We start from the raw sequence: 20634 nt of genomic DNA, 5'->3' as shown, positions 1-20634 counted from the left end.
TATTTTTATCAATGTGTTTTTTTTTTTAAATAAATAATAAATTACACATACACACACATACAGTACCTCACTCGCGCACAGAATACACATCATCTTTGCCTTTGTGAGAAATATGTTAATGCACAAACCGCACAACATAGAAAATAGGTCTTATAAATTGGCGTACGCAGTCACACAAACTTGTTGTTCTTCTGTCCGACTGTTCTATCCCCCATAGTATTTACAGATTTATGTCATGAGAATTTACATTTTGGTCTATTATTTAACCTTCCTCAAGGGTCTGACATTTACATGAGAATATATAGTGCCATGCTGTATATGGAGTGCCATAACCCCCAAATAGCACGGCACACACTGGCACACACTGGCACACACTGACAACCATTGAGTAAGTACATTATGGGTTACTCATTAAACTGCAATACTACCAATCAGGGCACTATTGAACAGAAACTCCAAAGTCTTATGACGCAGCACCATTTAGTTAATATGGCCCATCATCAGTGTTAATCCTCCATTAATAGTATTTATCATTAATGTCATTTTTTCCATTAAAGAAACCCTAATTTGCCTAGGAGCTGTTTGTCATATCTACCTTCACTTCTTGGAGTATTTGCTGAGGTTTGGGATATTCCTGCCTTGGTTATGGATGCACCCAGAGTACATTATTTCAAAAGCAGCTAAACATACAGTGTTTCATAGGACAGACATTTTCAAAATGGCGATGATAAATTGTTAAGTTGATGATTACTGTTAGGCTAAGGCTGAAGGTGCAGCCTCTCATGGGACCAAAATGAACAAGTGGCAAAGGCCTGTATAAGGTGTTGTTACTCCAAGTTTCACGCTGTTGCTCCCCAATGCATCGCAGGCCCCTCTGGCTGCAAAGTAGTTAAGGAGATTTAAAGTATTCTGAAAATACACCAAAGTATTTTTAAATACTCTACAAAGGGAATATTTATTCACTACATGATATTCTAACACTTGAGGGGTTATGTGTTTGACTTCATTTAGCTGGGTTCTTTATTTGAGTGGGACATAACCTACAGTGTCTTATACAGGCAGACTATAATTTCCCTTAGTCCCAGATCCATAAAACTCTGTTACTGAATTAATGAGGAATTACAGTAAGTTAACATCTCATTAAGTGCTAACAGTATCAGTAACACAGTGTTAAGCGCTGTTTGGTATGAAAAATAGGTGTTCCCTGTATCAACGCCTATCCAGAGACCCCTGTAATAGTTTACAGGATTTAACGATGCGTTAGTGAGATGGGTATCGCTCCATCCAGACCCTGAAATATGGGTTTTGCGGTAGAGTAGAGAGCTATTTTAGTAGCATCCCAAGTACTACATACAGTATACATATCTATATGTAGATATATCCCTTCAAACCTCCCTCCAAATAACGTACAGTATGGAGAGACACCTGTGCTCACAAAGGAGCCCAAATAAATACCTGGGATATATGAAAAGTATATTTAAAATGATTAACACCCCACATCTCCTAAATATTTCCATAAGACCTATAGGGACAAGCTACTTGTGATCAGGGGTATTAATGTCAGGCCCAGCAGGTATCAGAAGCCCCAACCTCTGCTGTTCAGGGAAGCAGCTCTAGCATTGATCTATCACAGATGTGGGATTGCTCTACTATCACAGTATAAGTTATAGCTATTCTGCTCACACCTGTAGTCAGGGCCGCCAACAGGGTGGCGGGGGAGAGCCTGGAACAAGTGTCTCAGTGGCTGCAGGGGGGCCGGCCGGTGCTGGAAGATGGGCCAGCTGCAGGGCCTCTGATTGGCACCCGACCATGCAATCACCAGCTGCTGTGGACCTCTTTCCCACGCTGGGCGTCCTGCCTCTCTCCCACACTGAGCACCTATCTCCCGCAGGTGCATGCCGGAAGCTGGGCCAATGTGGAAATTGGTGCCAGCTTCCATCGTGTACTGGTGGGAGATAGAGGCTCGGGTGGGGGAGAGGCAGGAGGCCCAGCATGGGAGAGAGGCAGGCCAAGCAGGAGGCCTGGTATGGGAGGGAGGCCCGCAGCAGCTTGGGAGAGCTGTGCTACCACGTGCCTGAGACAACCCCCAAGGTGTTTGTATTTTGTGGGGGCGGTAGTGTTGTGTGTATTGGGGGTGTATTGTTCTGTGTATTGAGGGGGTATTATTGTGTGTGTTGGGGGGTATTTATGTGTGATAGGGTATTGTGTTTGTATTATGGGGGGGTATTATTGTGTGTGTATTGTGGGGGGAATTGTATGGGTATTGGTGGGTGTGACGGGTGGGGGTAACCAGGCTATACAATAAAAGTCAAGCCCATTTTGGTTACCCCTGCCCATGTATAAGGGCCCACGAGAGTAAGTTCTTGGCCCAGTAACAGTATACTGTACCCTTCCAATATACAGTCGGTAATAAAAGCATTTTTTGTGTTTTTCCTTTTCCGGGCATGCAAACAAGCAGGAATTGCTAGGGTATGAGTTTCAAGGACGGTTTTGCAGAGTAACCGTTGACAGAATGTGCCTAGGAGGTTGGGGTTCAGAGTTGTTGGGTCTCCTATAAATGTACCCGGGAATCATGCCTGATTCTCAGATACATGTAGACACATTGTCCTAGCAATACTTCCCCTTGAAAACACAAGCGCGACTCACCACTAGGGTACCGTGTTTCAGCACAGCCCAGAAAGGAGAATGAGGCGCAGGGACGAATATGTATTCCTGTAGCTGAGGGAATCCCTAGGTTAAGGGGGTACCCCAGCTAGTGCCAATGTCACCCACAACCAGAATAGGGTTTGTGGGTGCCCCAACCGTATATAACGGTTGGGGGGGGAAGGGACTCTGAAAGTCATAACTGAGCCCAAAGGAAAGTATGTGGGGAATAAGGCAGATAGAAATAAAACAACAACATTTTTCCTTTTCTGTTCCCTGTCCTCCAAAACTCAGGAGTGTATTAAAATATACTTTAATGTAATGTAACATGCTTTTTAAATTCAGAACGGATGTCCAAACAGGCTGCCTGAGCTAACCCATAGGCACCGGCAAGTCTGCTGGACACTGGAGTTCAAAGTAGCAAGAGGAAGTCCAGAGGTGTGAATAGCATTTGGTCAGCGGGGAAAGGCGGAGTACCAGAGTCTGGAGATTAATGTCAGTCCTCTGGGATGCCACATGTTCTGCCAGGCCTGGTGGAGCCTGCCCAGCGGGTGGCATTGAGATAGCCAGGGAGATAGGTGGCAGGTTTGCGCATGTCACTTGGCTATTTCCGATTTCCTGCTGACCCGGCTTTTCTAGCCGGCGTGTCTCTATTGGCTGCTTGGGAAAGTTCCCACGTGTTGATTGGCTGCTCAGTTTTGTGAATGAAACTGAAAATAGTCCCGGTCAGGGTAAAACTCTCCCATAGAGTTCCCTGCACCTAGGAAAGTCTAGTTTTCAACCCCAGTCCCAAATTAAGTGTGTCTTTTTGTCTGTATTTTGTGTTCCATTGTGTGTAAACAAATTTATGCCGAATAAATAACAATTTATTTCATTACCTTGTTTTGCTCAATCAATGATCCTGGTAAAAAGGTGTAAATTACCTGGTCTCCTGTGGCAGTGGGGATTCTTTGGGGATTCCGTGTGTATGTATGTTTGTGTGTGGGGCAGAATTGTACATGTGACCACAAGGGGAGGGTGGAATGAGTGTGAGAAGGGGGGGGTTGAGGAGAGAGGTTGAGGATAGCGGAGGGGGGGAGACTGTGAGTGGAGAGAGGTTGTGTAAGAGGGAGTGAGAAAGAGAGAGAGGGGGATAGTGAGAGGGGAAGGGGGGGGGAGATAAATACATGGGGAGAGTGGGGGAATAAAGGAGGGAGGGAGTGAGGAGGTGTGAAGGGGGGGGGCTTGCAGACTGTCTACACAGGGGGTGGGGGCTGTCGAAAATCCAGCCTTGGGCCCCGGAAAATCAGTTGGCGGCCCTGCCTTTCGTTAATCATACTCGTGGATCCTCACCTGGTTTCCTTTAAAAGCAGACCACGTCCACTTCCTGGTTGCAAGTTCAATGTGCTTTGTGCACAAAAAGGATCTAAAGGTGTGAGCAGTAGAGCTCTAAGTACAGTATGCTTTAATAGTGCAGCTAGTCAATGCTAGAGCCGCTGCTCTGAATAGCAGAGGTTGTGGGTTCTGATCATTTTGGGCCTGACACTAGTATCCTCTTCATCACATGGGGCCATAGGTTTGTCAGAACAGGTCTTATGGAAATCTTTTAGAGGTGTTGGGTGTGAGTCATTTAAATATACTATGCATATCTCTCTCCCCCTCCCCCTTTAGGTAAGATAGACCTAACACAAGACCGTTCTAACTTAACATGGTGTTAAGCCTATTATAATGCGATAACAACCAGATGTGGTTTGTTACATCTAATTAGCTTTGTGGATACCGGTTAAACTCGGGGAAAATAACATTTGCTACTTATTTCGGTAACGTCACATTATTCGCCCTGACTTGATGAAGCTTTGGGGATCTGGCCCTAAGCCTTTCTTTGACATTTACAGGGTTCCATTTTTTTCTCCCCAGCTCCTATACATCATACAGTACTGATCTATTTTTAATTAATGGTGCGGTTTGCCATTTTGTAGTTGTCTTTCTTTGCTAAGGGACAGGCCAAGGTTGAAGCAAATTCTTGATTGGCAAACTTTACTTTTCAGGATCCATGTTGAAATAAAAAACCTTCTTTCCAGAAAGGTGTTTTTCCTGCTTTAAGGACAGTTGTTTTTGTTGAAGGAAGCCAGTTATATTATCAAGTTGCTCCTATAATTTTGCTCTGTCAAGTGGTAAGTGTACTTCTTTAAAGGGCCATCCAATGTACAATATACATATTCGTTTTATTTCTTTAGGGTCAGTGTAACCATTTCTGGAAATTATGGTTATTTTACTTGAACTAATTATTTTTGCCATTTTTAGTCAAACAAAAGAATAAAACAAAAAAAATTAACAATGTATCTGTATATATAACAGTTTATAATTACTCTTATCTCAAAAAGTTAAAGATTGAAAAAACACAACAAAGAATTTTGGAACATTTGGTAATTGGAGACATTAAAATAAAAAATAAACTTTATTTAATATGCTTATCTTGTATGTTTCTTTAGAATTATGTTAATCTCCTATATGAATGGAATTTTAAATGGGTTTGTCATAAGTTCACTTTGGTCCAAGTAGGGACTGACCATTTAGCCATGTTCAGTACTGTCCTGCCAAGCTCCCCTTTCTTAGATACTGACTCAGTCACTTCTTCTTTTTGCCTTTATTTATGGCGAATTAGTGAAACTTTACAACCTATTATGAATAAGACTCATCATACATCTTACATTTTTTTTATTTGATAAACAAAGTAGAAAATAATTACAAAGCATTATACAAGATAATTTTTTTAAATCAGAAATGTTACCATATAGAGGTTTAAACGGGCAATGATATTACACCTTTGTGCCCTCGGTCATTATGTCTGAGGAAAACGTGCAGTTACCTTGTCAGAATATATAGACATGCGTGTTGTCAGACCGATGACAGGAATCCTGTAGAAGCCAGCGGTGTATGAGACAGGGGTTGGTGTCAGGTGATCGGTTGGCGCAGGGGGATGACTAACTAATATTGCATAAACCTGCAGAACAGAAAAACATATAATAAAAGTATTTAGAAAGGAATGTATAACACACAGGGCACAATCCAATATCTTTCCTTACTTTACAAGCCAACAAATGCATTAAAACATACGATACACAGATGTAAAGTACTGTATACAGTGTAGCAGAATAAGAAAATAAATTGCACTGTTAATTGAAAGATAATGAAGGAGTTAAACATTCTGAAGGGATGGGAGATTTTGGATATTAACGTTTTACTTCAAGGTCACAATGACTTCAGTTTTGCTACACCGAGGCCTATATTTATTAAGCAGTGCAATTCCACTAGACAACTCACAGCAGAGGCGGCCAACTCCAGTCCTCAAGGGCTGCCAACAGGTCAGGTTTTAAAGGTATCCCTGCTTCAGCACAGGCACAGCACAGGCTTCGACTGAGCCACTAATTGAGCCACCTGTGCTGAAGCAGGCATATCCTGAAAACCCGACCTGTTGGTGGCCCTTGAGAACCGGAGTAGCCCATCCGTATGGATTTGCAAAGAAATGTTCACATTTAACAAAAAACTGTGTTTTCTTAAATTCCCTTTACATTACTGTTAATTTATAAAAAAAATTTTTACAAAATGCAACTATGGGCTAAAACTAGGTATAGGTTGATATGGGTTTTTGGAACATCTGTATAATTGTAATGATGGAGCCTCATACAGTATATATTAAGGCCTTCCAGGTACTATAGATGTAATGTGATTTACCATATTTCTCAACCTTCCATAGATGACAGGGATACAATGTGCCTAAATGACCCAGCAGCAAAGATACCTCTTACATCAATGTTAAATACATTCAGTCTCAAATGCATACTTTGTATTAAACTTGCAGTCCTTATATAAACTCCAGAAGAGAAATCCTAGGATTGGATGCGGAGCACAGCTGAAGAAGTGGGGCCAGCGCCAAGAAGATGAGGTTAAAAGAAGTATTTATTAAACATAGTACCGGGGAACAACAAAACAAACACTCTAGCACTGGGTCCAATTTCTTTCTCAGCATCATTTGGCTTCTTCTATACACTATCATGTGTGTTTTCTTCAAATATTGATTGTAACTATATGTTTCCACCACACTGAGCACTTCTACTTGGACTTGTTTCTAAACTACCTATCTTATATAAACTCCATCCTGCGAGTGCCAAATGGTCCTTATTCACAAGCAAAGTCATACATGACATCATAGGAAGGGACACTTCCACAGCAGAGAGATACAGAGCACTGAGCGATCCAGCACAGAGAGAAAACATGATGTCCATTACTAACTCTATGTTGTAATTGTGTCATATTATTCATATTTAGGTCATTCCTGACATTTAACCATTCATTAATACAACAAATGGGAACTCATTAACTGGTCGTTCCTTGCCCATGAAGACATGGAATAAATAAGACGTGGAATAGACAATCACTGGCGCTCACAGTCGTTTTATTGGGTGGACCCAATCTCAATAAAACTACTTTGATATTTTGCAATACCCGTGTGTGGCCAAGTTTCTCTGCTACATGGAAAATAATTCATGTATAGTAATTATTGTCACAGGAGACCAGGAACTTTTAACACCTTTTTAAACCTTCTGGGATCATTTACACTAGCAAAGACAGAACTATTGAATATAATGGGGTGCATATGTGAAAGCACGCAAACATACTATAAATACACAATACACAGGTAAAATACACATCACACTGGGGTCTGGGGGGGGGGGGAGACACTAATTACCTAGTTGCAGGGTGCCTTCTTCAGCAAGGGCTTACCCTGTCCGCTCTCACTGGTTTCAGCTCCGTCCATTTCTCAGAACTTGGACGCGAGAACTTGCTCCCAGCGCTTATCCTCCGCTTGGCCAGGCCACCCCGGCACCTCTATGCTGAGCACTCGCCAGTCGCGTCACTGGACTAAGCCTGGAGCAAGTAACATTGTTCCTCAGAACTGGTCCTCAGCTAGGCTAGGCTTCTCCAGCACCTCAAGGCCTAGGGCTTTGTTATTGCGAGCCAAGCACCTAGGAAAAGCCTGCCAGTGCTTCACTGGACAAAGTCCCAAGATTGCCTGTAAGGCCTCGGACACGCTTACCGCTGGCGTGCTGAGGCTCAGGGAAAGCGGGTGCTTTCCCTGGCCTTGCGGTTGCTTACCGCAAGCGCTCTCAGCAGGCCGTCAGGGGGCGGTCCGGGGGCGGGCGCGTCACTGGCCAGGGGCGGGCCAGTGAAGTCACGGAGATGGTTCGCCCTCATTGGGTGAACCGCTCACGTGACCGGCCTGTCTCGCCGGCAAGCGGGGGAATTTTAAATTCCCCTAAGACCTGCGCTTCCGCAAGCGCGCGGAAGCGCAGGTGAGCCCCTACTAAAGCCGCTCTAATTGCGGCTGTAGGGGCTCAGTGCTGAGCGGGAGCGCGCGTCAGCACTCTTCCGCCAGCAAGCGCCAAACATGGCCAAGGCCTAAGTCTGAGAGACAGAGAGAGAGAGAGCTCTCTAATCGGGCAGCCCCTTACAAAGACCTCAGTGTCCTATGTTTAACATGGAATAGGGACTGCCCAACAATCAGAGCATGGGAATTTTTCCCACCACCCAATCAGAATGGGTCTTGTCTGGCTGCTGATGTTAGAGGAGGGGGCGTGCCATGCAGGCTTGAAAAACCGGGTGGGCGGGAAATATGAATTGGCCAATGAGAAATGCGCCCACGAGCAGCATCTCCCCCCAGCCCACTCATTGCCACCTGCTGTGCAGGCTTCACAGTGTCTCAGAGAACAAAGCGTCTCCGCCGCAGGGTGCATTGCTTCTGGACCTGTTCCTCTGCCCTATAAGTATATATCAGTTTTATAAGATCACTGACCAGCGCCAGGGAACAGAGTCCTGTTAGAGTAGTCGTGATCCAGGCGAAGGTGCAAGTCTGGGTACAGGCTGGGGTCAAGGCAGGCGGCACAGGAGCAGTGGTCGGGTAACAGGCTGAGGTCAGCAACAGGGATTCCTAAAGAACAGGGATGGCTCAGGAATCAGAATACAAGGGGCCCAGGCACACAGGGAAATGCATACAATGCTCGGGCGGGGACTGCGAGTCACTGGCTGATATTTAAGCCCTGAAACAGGTACAGCCAATAAAGCAGCCTGCCAGTAACCAAAATGGCCAAGTAAGGGCGAGTTCCAGCCAAAGCCTGGACTGGAACCCTTACAGTATCCCCCCCCTTCAGGAGAGACCACCGGGCGATTAGGACCTGGCTTGAACTGAGATCTTGGCGACCTGGAATTATTGCTGTAATGTTTAGGATTTGTAGCAAACCTGAGGCAAGACCAATTCTTAGCAAGTACAAACTCTGAGACAGAAAGCAGTGATACTTTAGGTCTTGATATGCAGAATGCATCATATTCAGAAAGGCAATCAGAAATAAGTACGCCTGTCTTCACAGTGGCAGCATAGGAAATAGGAACAAGCACATCAGGTACTGTAGGGAAATCCAAGAGGGGTGCGTCTATCACTTAAGTGGGCGCCACAAAATCAACAAAGAACAGGGAAATGCATACAATGCTCAGTGGGGACTGCGAGTCACTGGCTAATATTTATGCCCTGAAACAAATGCAGCCAATAAAGCAGGTTGCCAATAACCAAAATGTCCACAGCAGCCAGGTAAGGGTGAGTTGCAGATTTGTGGGTAAAATAGCAGTACTACCGGCTATTCCGGACAGAAACATTTATACACTTTCCGGACAGCAAAAGTAATACACTTTTTAAGTCTGGTTGCCCCACAATATCCACCCTTACACTCCCATTCCCAAAGTCCCTGTCCTGCAGCTATTTCCTAAAAGGGATCCTAACTACACCTGGCATCCCATTCATGCAGGGGACCGTAAAATGAGAACAGAAATACAGGAGAATACATTAGGGTGCACAACTAGACCCAAGAGCTGACACTTCAGCCCTTTACATACGGTTTTAAGGGGCAGCCAGCCGGGCTTTACCTTTATTAATGAAGGCTGGCAACCCTCTACCATCACAATTATAACCTTCTGTGATGGATCGGCCTTTAGGAGAGGTCAGAGAAGAGTCAACACATGAATTTCTGGGTAAACCATAATAATATGAGTGGTTTTATTCTCTACAAAAACAGCTGAACATTAGGTGCACTGTCCCTTTAAGCAAAACAAAACCACAAAAGAAACACCTATTCCCTTTAGGGAAACTAACTGTACGCTCTGGCCCTTTCAAACTGGGCTGCCAGCTAAGCTGGTTACCAACCCCAAAACATATAAAGACAATAGTAGGGAACTATAAAGTCTTATCTGCGTGTTCTGGTTCGATGTCTCCGATTTCTCGAGGCACTTAAGATGCAGGCGGGGAAGTCCTGCTGCTCCCAGTAAGTATTTTGCCCTATTTCTTTACAGGCTTTTCTGCTGTGTGGGGATTTGGGTTCCCCACTGTTGCCAGGAAAAACCCTCTGGTCAACAAGCCTGGATCCCTGCAGGCAGGAGCTCTGTTATCTGTGTTCCTCAATAGACTCCAACAGGGCAACTGAAAAGCAGCTACTTCCTGTCTTTTATCACTTGTTCAATCAGGTTTTTGTCATACACATGCAGGAAATCTGACACCTAGTTCAGTCACCTGCCCCGTAAATGGAGTTTAATTTCTTGACTCCCTTATATACCTCCCCCCTCAGAGTGTAGCCCCACTCACACTCTGCCAATGAAATATGCTCCCCCCTTCTTGGGAAACAGCTCAGCCTCACAGGGGAGTCTTTTGGACTCCTTTTCTTCTTTCTCGACTCCCAATTGAAGAGGTTATCAACCTTCCCTCCAATCTTTTGTGGTTCCACCTTCTGGCTGGATCCATGGGCTCGGTTCTCCTTGGTGAGATGTATTTTCCCAAGCACCTTTTTACTACAACCAGTAACTTTGTTTTTTTTTTTCTCTGTGGCAATTACCGTGCTTTTTACGCCTGCAGAACGGTATTTCGCCACCACCTCTTTATCTGTTCAGTGCCACGATGTGTATTCGTGATTGAAGAGATCACTGGTGACAAAGTTTTTGTAATCTGTGCACTCAAACAGTGTCTCTCCAAGTATTTGCTCTAACTCTGCTTTCCATTTCAGCAACTCTTCTTTAACTCACTTATCAACGAGTTCTTCCACGAGTCGTGCATTCTCTTTCTCCGTGTGACCATTTGCATCTGGCTCCACATCATTAATTTTGTTCCTTCTACTTTACATTCTGTGGCAAGTAGACTGTATCACTGCAACGGCTTTGCAGATACGCTTAGAAGTATGCACAGCTTGCTTGGTTCTATATATAGGATCTGTATCCGGACTGAATCACCCCAGCAGCACTCTTCAAATCCCTGTAGCGTCTTTGTTGATAATACTTGCTATCATTGGATTGTAGTAGAATCATGCATTCCTTCAAAATGTCATACTTTTTTCTTTGCTGTCGCATTCCCCAAATTGACTGAAGAATGCAGGCTGCTTTATTCTGACGATATAGCTGACGTGCCTTCATCCCTCTGTAGGCAGCATGTATGATGACTGTCGCAGAGTGTTTGCGCAGATACCTTTCTCTCTCCATCCTTCCTTGGATAAGAGCTCTGTAATATTTCTGCAGTGTTAGAATGCTTTTCTCTCTTTGCAGCAATTATTTTAGTTTTTCAGCAAGAGACTTCTGTTTCTTGGGTACATCCTGAAATTCTATTGCCATCTTTTCCATGGACTCCATCTGTACCAAGTGTCTCTTTTAGTTTTGTAATCGTTTTACCTTTCACCTCCAATGGCATCAGAGCTTGTTCCATTTTATTTTCGAAAAATTCAGCTTGATCCTGCAATATTTATGTTAGTGCCTCCACCTCTTTCCTGTGCTTGCATCAATGCCTCCTTCATCATATTTTGCAGCTCTGTCGATTTCTCTGCTAGGGTTGCAGCAGCTTCAGTTTTCCACGCCTCTTTCTCAGCGATATTCTGACTTTTGGGGATGGAGCAGCCTCTCTGCTCTTCCAGCTCCAGTTTCTGGACTGCCTCATGCTCCCTCTCATACAGAGTTACCTAGCCTCTAAGCACCTCCTCCAGCAGTGCTCTGATTATGCTCAGTGTGGCCTTCAGCTCCTCATGCTGCTCTGCGGGGACAAACTGGGTACTCAGACGCTCCTGTAGCACTTGCTGCTTCTCCTCAGCATCAGCCTTTTTCTCCTTGGACTCCTGCAAACTTGCATGCAGACCTTGCAGCTGACTCTGCATCTTGTGTTCTGCTTGTGTGCACTGCTCTAAGGAGACACTTTCTCCTTGCAGTACTCTCTTTGTATTCTGCCGTGCTTGCTGCACTTCTAACTTTTCCAGGGCCAATTGTTTCTTCACTTTTTCTGCTTGGTGAAGCTTCTGATTTTCTTCACTGACCTGGTCAGTCAACTCTGAAACCTTCTCTTGTAGGTTTTTCTTCTCTTCTCTTACAGTCTCTATAGCTTGCCTGACCTCTTCAAGGGCATAATGATATAAATTCAGTGCTGCGGTGAGACGATGAATCTCCTTCTGAGAGACTTCCAATTCAGCCTTTGCCTCTTCATCCCTGGTGGCAGCAGCTGCATTTGACTGCTACAGGTTAGTCCTCAAGTCCTGGAACTCGCTCTGTAAGTGATGCTTTTTTTTCTCCAAAGTTATACATTTGGCGATCACTGTTGACAGACCCCTCTGTAGCTTAGTCTTTGCTTCTTGCTCTTTAACAAACTGTTCGTGGAGGAGATCATAGTCATGCTTGGCACTTCGCAATGCATCTTTAACCTGACTCAAGGTGTCAACTTTTTTTGTCTTTTTCCTGTGATGTCTCCTTTTGAATCCACACTTCATTCTTTGTTTTGGTAGGTACTGAAGCATGAGCAGTACTGAGCTCACTTTTCTTGCTTGAAACTTCTGTATTTTCTCCTCCCTCCTCCCGCGTTGCTTGCTGTCGCAGTCACTGGAGACAATCTTCCTCATACTGCTGGTACTCTTCATACTCAAGAACGTAAGGACACATACTATGGGCATTTTGCATATACTCCTATCACATCTGGTTGTCCTATGCGGTGTGGCAGACTTTACTTTCAGAATCAGTATCACTTGTGGGTCACAGTCTGTATTCATTTCACTGCTTCAGCGCAGCCATTTTGAAAATCCGCAGCCATTTGTTTTCTCCCCAAATAACTTGTGGTACAGACTTCACTCCCAGAATCAGTACCTCTAGTGGGCCACCATCTGTAACAATCTTGCTCTCTTTGCTTCCAGAATCAGTATCGTTTGTGGGTCGCCGTCTTTTGTGCAGCCTTGTTTTGTTGCTTCACCCAGTGCAGCGATCCTTGTTTTTCTGCCCGGATTTTTAGCTCTTTATTCTGGTTCCCTCTGCATGTGTTTCTTCTGCTGACCTCTGGAGACGCTGCGTCCCACTTCTGACACCATATGTGATGGAGCGGCCTGTAGGAGAGGTAAGAGAAGAGTCCACACAGGCATTTCTGGGTAAACTATAATATTTGAGTGGTTTTATTCTCCACAAAAACAACTGAACATTAGGTGCACTGTCCCTTTAAGCAAAACCAAACCACAAAAGAAACACCTATTCCCGTTAGGGAAACAAACTGTATGCTCTGGCCCTTTCTAACAGGGCCGCCAGCTAAGCTGGTTACCAACCCCCCAAAATGTAAAGACAATATTAGGGAACAATATATAAAGTCTTATCTGTGTGTTCTGGTTTGGCATCTTCGATTTCTCCAGGCACTTAAGATGCAGGTGGTGAAGTCCTGCTACCCCCAGTGAGTCTTTTGCCCTATTTCTTTACAGGCTTCTCTGCTGTATGGGGCTTTGGGTTCCCCACTATTGCCAGGCAAAACCCTCTGGTCAACAAGCCTGGATCCCTACGGGCGGGAGTTCTGTTATCTGTGTTCCTCAACAGACTCCAACAGGGACACTAAAAAGCAGCTACTTCCTGTCTTTTATCCCGTGTTCAATCAGGACTTTCTCATAACCCATGTCTCAGTCTCCTGCCCTGTAAAAGGAGATTAACTCCTTGACTTCCTTTCACCTTCCATGAAAAAATTCATATTATCTCAATTGGGATGACTTTAAAGGCCTCATTAGCAGCCTTAATTTTGACGATACAGGACAAGCTATCAGGAAAAAAATGATTGTGCATTGTCATACCATAAATGAGAACACAACACATAACCATCAGTGCAGTGGTTCTCAACCTCAACGTTTTGCACCCATCATAACATGCCAGCGGGTGCAATAACCCCTGCTACATCTGTACAAGGGAAGAAGTGGCTCATTGTGTAAACAAACTAACTCTGGCACTGAGTTTGAAGCAGGGGAACTTGTTTCAATTCCCGGTGTCGGCTCCTTGTGACCTTGGGCAAGTCACTTTATCCCCCTGTGCCTCAGGTACCAAAAACATAGATTGCAAGCTCTGCGGGGTAGGGACTGTGTCTGCAAAATGTCTCTGTAAAGCGCTACGTAAAACTAGCAGCGCTATACAAGAACAAACTATTATTATATATATACACACACACCCATACACCCACACACCCACTATCTCTTCCCTCTATTTACAGCTCTGTCCTGTCCTTGCCAGCCAGTAATGTGCATGCTTCTGATTGGCTGCATTACCCAGCAGCAAATAAGGATGTAGGAAACTATCCAGCACCCCTAGAAGCCCTTTTGCTTCCCACGTGCCCAGAGCACAAGTTACAGATGCAGCGGACGTTATTCTAACAAATCACGGAGCCGTTTCCGTGTGCTCTGCTGTATCCACGCTGCATTAATGTGGCCAATCACCCCAGGTACTCGTGTTTATCGCAGTTGCTTTGTTTGAATTTCATGGATTCTGTTTCGTATCCGTGGCAGAAATGAATGAATTGTAATGTGTACAGTACTGTGCTACTGTGTCAATTTCAGTGTTTAACACTAAAATGCCATTTTCTGCACTCGCGTCTTAAGGCAGGAAGGGGCGGGAAGGTTGGAAGAAATCACGCGCCATGACATGGGTATTCCGAGGTATACAACGCGTGAAGTGTTAAAATAACGGCCGCTGCATCTGTAGTAAATATGGCACTAAATCTACTACTGTTCAGGTGTCCTCTTTTTTGAATGTTCAAATATGGTAACCCTAGATAGGAAGCACACACAATCCCTGCAAGCTCTAACCAAACACCCATATGATATATATATTTGTGTCAAAAGGAGTGCTATGGGGTGTAACCAAATGTACAGAACAAAGACCAAATGTCCCAATGCTACATCCAATATGACAAAAAATATGTAACCGTTTGTCGTCTCATAAGTAAGGGTAATTTAGTTATTTATGACAAGACAAACAGTTAAGTATTTAACTATATATTTTTTTATCATATTGGATGTAGCATTGTTAGTTGTTGTCTTTGTTGTAATCCTAGATAACATCCCTTTTAAAAAAATATATAAAAAATAAAGCACACAAACATTAAAAACTATAATGTCTACTCTGCTTGTGTTATTTTATATGGGCATTTTTCTTCTACAGGCTGATAAAGTACTATCCTCTACCTTATGATATCTTTGTATGTTACCTGTTAATGAAATAACACAAACACAATGCCACTTTACATCTTATTTATTTATTGGTACCTGAGGAGTACCCTAGCATGTTATTACATTATTACAGTAAGTACATACATGTCACTTGATATTCGTTGTAACTGTTACCAGAAATAATTAGTTTATTTTGGAACTGTATAAATGGTACATTTTATTTGTGTCTGTATTAATTCTCTCTCTGATGGAAGCATCCTATTTTAGGATTTGCGCAGCTTCTGTACATTTGTTGCAATCCTAGATTACAGATGGAAGCTAAACAGTCCTCTTGCATTGACACTATGTAATGCAATTTATTTAACCGCACACTTTATACTCAACTGTAATTCCCCTCTGAGGCCTATTATACAAACACAAATGGACACATGGTATTCTTCAGGAGGAAAAGAGAATTGAAAGACAGAAGCTTAGATCAATTTAGCTATTAATCAAGACATAAATGAGACAAAAATCTTACACAGACATAATTCATGGCTGCTCATCATTGAGACAGTAAAAGAAATCAGGAATACTTTAAATGAGTCACCATTCAATTACTCAGATTCCCAAATCTGGAAGGCAGTTTTCCATCTCTATTGCGTATACGAGTCACATCAGCTAATATAATGAATAAGAACTGATTGAAAATATACAACTATACTTAATATATTACATGCAGAAGCCTCCTCTCCACTTGCTAAATCTGTATTTTCATATACACACTCATATACTGTATACTATATAGTAAGACACATATAATCATTATTTATATTCAGGTGGTGCACTCCTATTTGCAATATAACAATGTAGTATACACAATTAGCAAATGATACAGTAGGTGCAAGTGCCCTTATGTGATGTCCCAAAGAGCTCATCACTAACATCTATTCGGTAAGTTACCATGTACTGGGGAAACACTGCTAATATAAATGGAATAGTCTGCACACTAGTCTCAGAAAAGTAGAACAATTTAATTATTCAAATCACAGTAAAAGTAAACATATACAAATATCATATAGATCTATATATCAATATCTATCTATAATAAAAAAATGAATAAACGATACCGTTCTGTGGCTAACGAAATGCTTTTATTTGTGTGAGCTTTCGAGATACACTGATTTCTTCTTCCGGCGATGTTACAATGAATGAAGCCAAAAAAGGGTTTTTACTTTAAAACAGTGCGTCCTGGAATGTGATCTGTGATTGAAGCTTATCCCTCCCCCTGTGCAGTATGCGTTTTATGACTTGAGGTGTTAAATAGTCCCTAAATGTAAGTGATGTTAATAACATTTGGGGACCATTTAACTTGAGATGCAAGAATAAACTGGTTACTTAGGCTGCGCTTATAGTGCCGGAGACGGCGACGCGACGTCGCTTCAAAACAAATGCATTGAATTTGTAGCATGCGCGACGGAGCGACGTGAATCTCTGCAGTCAGTAGAATTTGATTTTTACAGCGACGTTCTCACCATGTGACAGGCTGTAAACCAATCAGATAGCTTCTGATGCAGGGAGAGGGGGGATGTGAGTGAGTGTGTGTGTGATTGTGTGTGTGTGTGTGTGTGTGTGTGTGTGTGATTGAGTGTGTGTGTGTGTGTGTGTGTGTGTGTGTGTGTGTGTGTGTGTGTGTGTGTGTGTGTGTGTGTGTGTGTGTGTGTGTGTGTGTGTGTGTGTGTGTGTGTGTGTGTGTGTGTGTGTGTGTGTGTGTGTGTGATTGTGTGTGTGTGTGATTGTGTGTGATTTTGTCTGTGTGTATGTGTGTGGTATTGTGTGTGGGATTGTGTGAGCGTGATTGTGCGATTGTGTGTGTGTGGGATCAGGGCCACCAGCAGAAATCATGGGGCCCAGGACAAATGAAAGGAGCAGGCCCACCCCAACCCATAGTGCACCTACCACGGAAATATTTTTTAGCGCGTAACTTTTACTTAACCCCCCAATACATATAAAAACACACCCCACCCCCCAATACATATAAAAATACACCCCCACCCCAATACATCTACAGATATACCCCACTCCCCCCCATACATTTACAAATATACTCCAACCCCCCAATACATCTAAAAAATACCCCCCCGCCCAATACATATATAAAATACACCCCCAATACATATAAAAATCAGGCTTACCTTGGGGATGATCTCGGGTCGGGCCGGTGGCTGGGGGGGGGGGGGGGGCAGTGTGCCGGTGGCTGCAGGGGGGGGGGTGTAGCAGTGGGGGGGGCGGTGGCTGGTGTGGGGGGCGGTGGCTGGTGTGGGGGCGGGTGGTGGCAGAGGCCTAGCAGCTTGCGGGACTGTGGGGGGCCGGTGGCTGGCAGAACTGTGGGGGGCCAGCGGCTGGCGGGACTGCGGGGGGCTGGTGAGTGGCAGGATTGCTGGGGGCCAGTGGCTGGCGGTGGCGGGGGCCCGGCAGCCGGTCACAGCAGTTGCTGCCGGCCCTGCCCCGCTGCAGGCACCTGTCAGTCCCACAATGGCTGATCGTGTACTCACCGGGCCTCCCTCTCATGCCGGAAGCTTAGCCCACCTGACTTCTGGCGCTGCCAAGAGACCTGGCACCGGGTGCAGCGGTTTTTAAATTAATTTATTTTTAACTGGCCCGGCCATGGCCGGGCCCCCTTACCCATGGGGCCAGGGACGCTAACACCGGCAGACACCCCTGTTGTGGGATTGTGTGTGTGAGTGTTTGTGTGATTGTGTGTGTATGTGATTGTATGTGTGTGATTGTGTGTGTGATTTGTGTGTAGGGCTGCAAACAGGGGGGGATTGCCGGTGTTGGCATCCTGGGCCCTGTGGGTTAGGGGGCTCGGCCGCCCGAGCCCCCTGCACGGCCGAGCCAGTTAATTAAAAAAAATTAAAAAAAACGCTCTCTGATGGCAGCGCCGAAATCAGCTGGGCTAAGCTTCCGGTGCGCCGGCGTGAGAGGGAGGCCAGGCGCGTGCGTGAGTAGCCAGCGTGGGACCTGCCACCAGGCCCCCCGCAGTCCCGCAAGCCGCCGGGCCACTGCCAGCCACCGCCCCCCCCCCACTGTCAGCCACCGCCCCCCCCCCCGCAGCACCGCCAGCCACCAGGCCCCCGCCACCCCTGTAGCGCACCGGCAAACCGCCCCCAAACCTGCAGCCACCGGCCTGACCTGAGATCATCCCCAAGGTATGATTTTTATATATATTGGGGGTGTATTTTATAAATGTATTGGGGGGGTTGGGGTATTTTATAGATGTATTGGGGGTTAGGGTATTTATATATGTATTGGGGGGGTTGGGGTATTTTGTAGATGTATTGGGGGTTAGGGTATTTTTTAGATGTATTGGGGGGTTGGGGTATATTTGTATATATTGGGAGGGTTGGGGTATATTTGTATATGTATTGTAGGTTGGGGGTGTATTTTTATATGTATTCGAGTGTTGAGGGTGTATTTTTATATGTATTGGAGGTTAAGTAAAAGTTGCGCACTAAAATTTGTTTTTACGTGGTAGTTGCAATATGGGTTGAGGGGGTTTGGGGGGGGGAGGCCCTGCTCCTTTCATTTGTCCTGGGCAACATGATTTCTGTTAGCGGCCCTGATTGTGTGTGTGTGTGTGTGTGTGTGTGTGTGTGTGTGTGTGTGTGTGTGTGTGTGTGTGTGTGTGCGCGTGCGTGCGTGCGTGTGTGTGTGTGTGTGTCTGTAAAGTGAAACACACTATATGAACAACTTTAAAATAGTAAATTATCGCGTAATTTAAAGTAAAAGTAAAGTAAATTCAGCATGCAAACAGAAATTACAACTCCTCTCTATTTCAGCCTCCCCCTTACTCTTAGAGAATTTGGAATTACCCAGTATACCGAGGCTGCTAACAGGTAGTGCACACACTTTATGGCAACTTGATTGAAGAGAGACCCAGCAATGATTAATGAAACAATAAGCCTCCGGTATTGAAAACAGAGAGTTGGGTAATAGTAAGCCGGATAGAGGTACAGGGGGACACCTCCCTAAGGGGCGCCCGCAAGTAAATCACAGCCCGGCACTAACCGCCTCAATAATCTCCCTGAAATACCGCGTGGAGGTTAGGAGTACTCACGAAAAAGCCGTCCCTGTTGGTGCAGGGAATTCTGCAGCGGCTTCCTCCTCTGGTGTAGCTGGCGTCAGCGTGCTCCTCCGGTAATGATGACACAGGAAGAAGGGGGTAGGATGGTCCGTGGTTCACAGCAACTTCAGCAGCCAACGCATGGATGTCTAAAAAAACTTTATTGATCGCTAGCAGCAAACATCAGGCAACCACTCTAACATGTTTCGTCCAGGCTATGGACTTTTTCATAGCCTGGACGAAACATGTTAGAGTGGTTGCCTGATGTTTGCTGCTAGCGATCAATAAAGTTTTTTTAGACATCCATGCGTTGGCTGCTGAAGTTGCTGTGAACCACGGACCATCCTACCCCCTTCCCCCTTACTCTTGTCCCCACCCCTCTACCTTCTGTCAATCCCCGTGTAGCAAGAGACGTCTCCCAAACTCAAATTACAACTTTTGCTTGGGCTACTGTGACGAAACGGGGAACACGCCCCCTGCGGCGTGTTCCCTCCTTACCTGTTGAATTCGGATCACCGCCCTCTAGCTGTGAGTCAAGATTATCTGAAGTCTGTCTGTGTCCTGAACCTTTCCCTGCTTCCTCTGCTCCGCTCCTGCTTTGTCTTCTCTACAGGAAGTGACTTCAAGCATTCTAAAGCAAGCGATGCCATCTTGCTTTCTGGCAAATCCTGCCCTCTTCCTCCTGACAGGAAGTAAGCCTCACAATGACTCTCATTGCTATCAGCTGCCGCTGCCCTTTAAATAACAGCCAGTTGCTACCTGCTCTGGGTCCTGCAAAGTACTACCCCAGTACTCGATGATTCTTGTGCCTGCCATCACATGCTGTTCCTGCCTGGACATCCACTGGGACCGTTACTCACCTCCTATGGATCACCGGAAGACTGGGACATTCTTCTTTTCTTTTCTGAGGTTAGTTTACCATTGCGGGTAGTGTAGGACCTGCTGAATAGGGTTTACCTTGATGTGGTAGCAGGCTTACAATACTTTGGCCAAAGCATTCAACTAAAGAACCCTTACTTTGTATTTAGTATTGCTGCACTCTTCGTTACTGGCACTATGCCTTTAAGGAGGCTTGATGTCCTCCAGAAAGTAATTCTATAGTGACCTTGTGCTCTGGACTCTACCTCTTCTTGCTCCCCACTAGTGGCATACCTCACACCCCCGCGGTGGTGTCTGAGAGCGCGCGCATTTTTCGGTGCGCGGCACATTCACGTGACTACGTGCATCGCTCCCCAGCAACTACTCCTATCTCGTGTCTACTGTGGCTTTCCCCCACCTCGCTACCGGGTCCCCCTGCTTGTCTTGGCTTGTGCGTGGGAGCACAAGCGTCACAGCTACGGAGACAGGAGACGTCATCCGTAGCCGTAGCAGTAGCCGGCA

The 20634-nt window shown here is 45.1% G+C and overlaps 1 protein-coding gene across 10 annotated transcripts in view; it reads right to left on the bottom strand.

The window, feature by feature from the left end:
* The window catches only part of GRIN1 (glutamate ionotropic receptor NMDA type subunit 1), a 197752-nt gene that overhangs the window by 162641 nt on the left and 14477 nt on the right, over window positions 1-20634 (bottom strand). For all 10 annotated transcript variants that reach the window (XM_075579303.1, XM_075579306.1, XM_075579305.1 and 7 more), the window contains exon 2: window positions 5492-5626. In XM_075579303.1, coding sequence (XP_075435418.1) covers window positions 5492-5626 — 135 coding nt within the window. The remainder of the gene's footprint in view (window positions 1-5491; window positions 5627-20634) is intronic.

Source organism: Ascaphus truei, chromosome 21 (assembly GCF_040206685.1).
Source record: "Ascaphus truei isolate aAscTru1 chromosome 21, aAscTru1.hap1, whole genome shotgun sequence".
Taxonomy (NCBI): domain Eukaryota; kingdom Metazoa; phylum Chordata; class Amphibia; order Anura; family Ascaphidae; genus Ascaphus; species Ascaphus truei.
Note: the sequence above shows the minus strand (reverse complement) of the source record. Positions and strands in the feature narration are given on the sequence as shown.